Source organism: Echinops telfairi, unplaced genomic scaffold (genome assembly GCF_000313985.2).
Source record: "Echinops telfairi isolate 266 unplaced genomic scaffold, ASM31398v2 ScPeMD7_5;HRSCAF=22, whole genome shotgun sequence".
NCBI lineage: Eukaryota > Metazoa > Chordata > Mammalia > Afrosoricida > Tenrecidae > Echinops > Echinops telfairi.
In genome coordinates, this window is record NW_022103901.1 from 30,837,753 (window position 1) to 30,840,817 (window position 3,065).

Sequence of the window (3,065 nt, forward strand, 5' to 3'; positions counted from 1 at the left end):
GGAATCCGCTGTCCTCCCGCCTTTGTTGATTTCTTGCGACCCTATAGAATTGAAGCACCTCGTGTCTCCAGCTGTCCATCTTTACGGAGCAGCCAGCGGATTCAGACCGCTGAGTTTGGGTTAGCAGCTGAGCGCTTTAGCCGCTGTGCCACCAGAGCTCCTGATGTGAAGGCGAGTTGTCCGCTGTGGCTCAAGTGAGATTCCTTTCCAGCCTCCATGTCCTCCCCCACCCCCGACACACACTCCGTAAGTCCTTCGGTGCGAGCTTCCAGCAGCTTCTCAGACCCGCAGAGCAATCAATGCCCGGGACCGACCTCAGGGACCACGGCGCCCCCAGCACGTGGCGGCCCCCAGCCCTGACCGCCCGCGTGGCCCGGTCCTTCTCTGGCGCAGGAGGGCCTGCCTCCGTCCACTTTAGAGGCCTGCTGGGTGTCTCTTCCTGCTTGCGGGGGGGCGTGCATTCGCCCTGTCCGTTCTCTCACCACCCACCACCCGCAAACCCCACCCCCTGCCTCAGCAGCTTGTGCAGCCGCTCTGAGAGCACCCATGGGAGGCTGCTGAACAGAAGCGCCGCCGGCACCCAAGCCCACTGGGCAGGCGAGGCCAGTAGCCCCGGAGAAACCTTTTGGGTGGTGTGACGTGTGGGATTGTGTGCCCCAGAAACGGTAACTCCCAACCTCCAACCCATTTGGGAAAGAGCTGGCATGTAAATGGCACAGGATTGGCGTAGGTAGATTGGATGTAAACTAGTAAGCAGGGGTGCCAGGAAAGAGAAGCCACCTGAGTCCACATTCACCTTGACGGCAGTGAGTTTGGGGTTTAGTTTAAGGAAATCATTACTGCTGTTGAAACACACAACCCCGAATCCACTGCCATCCAGTTGATTCTGACCCAGTGTGCTCCAGCCTATGGGCAGAGAACTGCCTGTGTGGAATGGCTCGGTTGGGCTGTCCCCCAAACGTGTTGTCAGATCCCAGCCTCTCCTGATGCAGGATTAGTGTAAGGATGAGTCTTGGATGGATCCCTTTGGATTTGTAAAAAGAGGGTGCTGTCTTTTAGGAAAAGAACAGGTTACACATTTATTTTTGCAAAACTGCACATTTGCAACCCCTTTGTGCATCAGTTTCCTGTGTGCTGTGCATGTGTGTTACTTCTGTGGTCCTGCTACACAGTACATGGGGTGGGGGGGGGGCAGTATGGCAAACACAAGCTAGCATGTAGACATGGGGGAGAAGGGATGCCGAGAGACACGGAGATGGCCAAGGAACCAGGAACCAGAAGCTGGCGAGGCTGCAGAGAGCACCCTCCACTGGCGCTGAGTTCAGACTTCCAGCCTCCAAATCTGTGCGAAAATCTAACTTTGCAAAAGCACCGCCCCCGCCCCAGGTATTTAAGTGTGACAGTGGCACTGGGAGTGCAAGCCTGGGGGTGTTTGGGCCCCACATCCCTGCATTTACTGTTTGTAGCATGGAAGTGGACAGCGAGAGCCTGGAGGCACATGCTGCGCCGCGTTGGTCAACTTGAAGGGACTGATAAGATGCTGATCGGAGCTTTTGTCCCAAACGCCAAGGGGGCGTCAAAGGCACAGAGATTTGAATCACGAAGTCTGAGAGAACCCCGGAAGGAAGGAAGAGACGGGGCTGGATGATCAGAAGGGAGCAGGTGTTGAGGCTCCTCCAGTCCCCCCCCTCGGGTTCCCTGGGGAGTGGAGTCCTCCAGTGACCCCCGCCCCTCTGTCAGTGGGCCCTTTTTCTGAGCAGCCTTTTCACTAGTGTTTTTGTGGCTCTGCAGCGTGGGGCGCTGAGTCCTGCAGGCAGGCTACCTAAGTGGGGCGGGCTCAGTCCTTCCACTGCGTTTCCCAACCTCAGCCTCCCTTTCGGGTCATGGGGCAGGAAGGTTCCTGGAGAATGCCCTGGTGTGTGCGGACTCCCTCCGTGAGGGTGTGTGTGTGTGAGTATGAGAATGCATGTGTCTGTGTTAAATGTGAGAACGATGTACGTGAGTGGGTATGTGCATGCATCTGTCAACGTGAGAATCAGTGTGTGTGAGTGCATGATGTCAGTGTAAGAATGAGTACACGGTGCGTGGAGAGTGTGAATGTGAGTGTAACAGGTGTGCCTGGCCTCCATCTCGCCCTTCACTTCCATGGTATGCATGTGTGTGTGAGTATGTCCACAAAGCTGACCCAAAAGTCCCCATTGTGGTCCCTCTGATTTGCTCGGCCAGCGTCCTGTGGGGGGACAGGGGACCCCTGCTCTCACCATGATGGTCACAGTTCCTGAAGATTCTCCTGATTGACGCCCGGCAGGGGCTGGGCAGTCTGTGGAGAGGCCCACGCCCTTGAGCCCTAGGTGCAGCAGAAGCCTGTCTGAGCCCGTCCCCCCTGGGGGAGAGTGCAGGGCTCTGTGGACGTGGAGACCACTGGGTAGAAAAATCCAGCCTCTGGGTGGACGATGTGTCTCTGCTGGCCACCCCCTTTCCATAGCTCCCACTGTAGACACTGCCTCCATGGCTTTATCTCTGTCGTAGAAAATTGGTCGACGGGAGGTGCAGGGTGACGGGAGAGGCTGGGCAGTGGGTGACCACCCACCCGCTGCCCCTCACTGGCCCTCATCCTCGGCTGGTGGCTGCAGGTGTGCGAAGCTCAGGAAGACTTGCTCCAGCGAGATCTGGCTCACCGAGTAGTCGCCCACACCGTACTTCTCCTTGGCACGCTCCAGGACACCGAACACCTGCAAGAGCAGGCACATCTTGTCACAGGCCGCCTCAGGGCCCCACTGTCTTGGGGTACCCCCTCCCCAGGCTGCACTGCAGGAATGGACGCAGGTCATCACAGGGTGCTGCTTCAGGCCCCACAGGGTCACAGGGCAACCCCCCTCCCTCATTTCAGTAGTAGATATGCATCCCAGGCAGGGCCTCGCTCTATGGCGCTTTCTAGAGAGGCTGCTGGTCTGTGGGTCTTTTGCGACAGGTAACAAGTGTCCAGCCTCTCTCTGAGGGGCTGTCAGCAGTCAGTGGGGGTGGGGACCCTCCAATCTGTTCCCAGCTTGCGGAGGAGGGGAGAG

The 3,065-nt window shown here is 57.9% G+C and overlaps 1 protein-coding gene across 1 annotated transcript in view; it reads right to left on the reverse strand.

The window, feature by feature from the left end:
- Positions 1-791: 791 nt before the first annotated feature.
- Positions 792-3,065, reverse strand: part of ABCA3 (ATP binding cassette subfamily A member 3) — a 50,290-nt gene continuing 48,016 nt past the window's right edge. Inside the window, exon 32 of the mRNA XM_004706163.2 lies at positions 792-2,808. Coding sequence (XP_004706220.1) covers positions 2,601-2,808 — 208 coding nt within the window. The 3' untranslated portion in view covers positions 792-2,600. The remainder of the gene's footprint in view (positions 2,809-3,065) is intronic.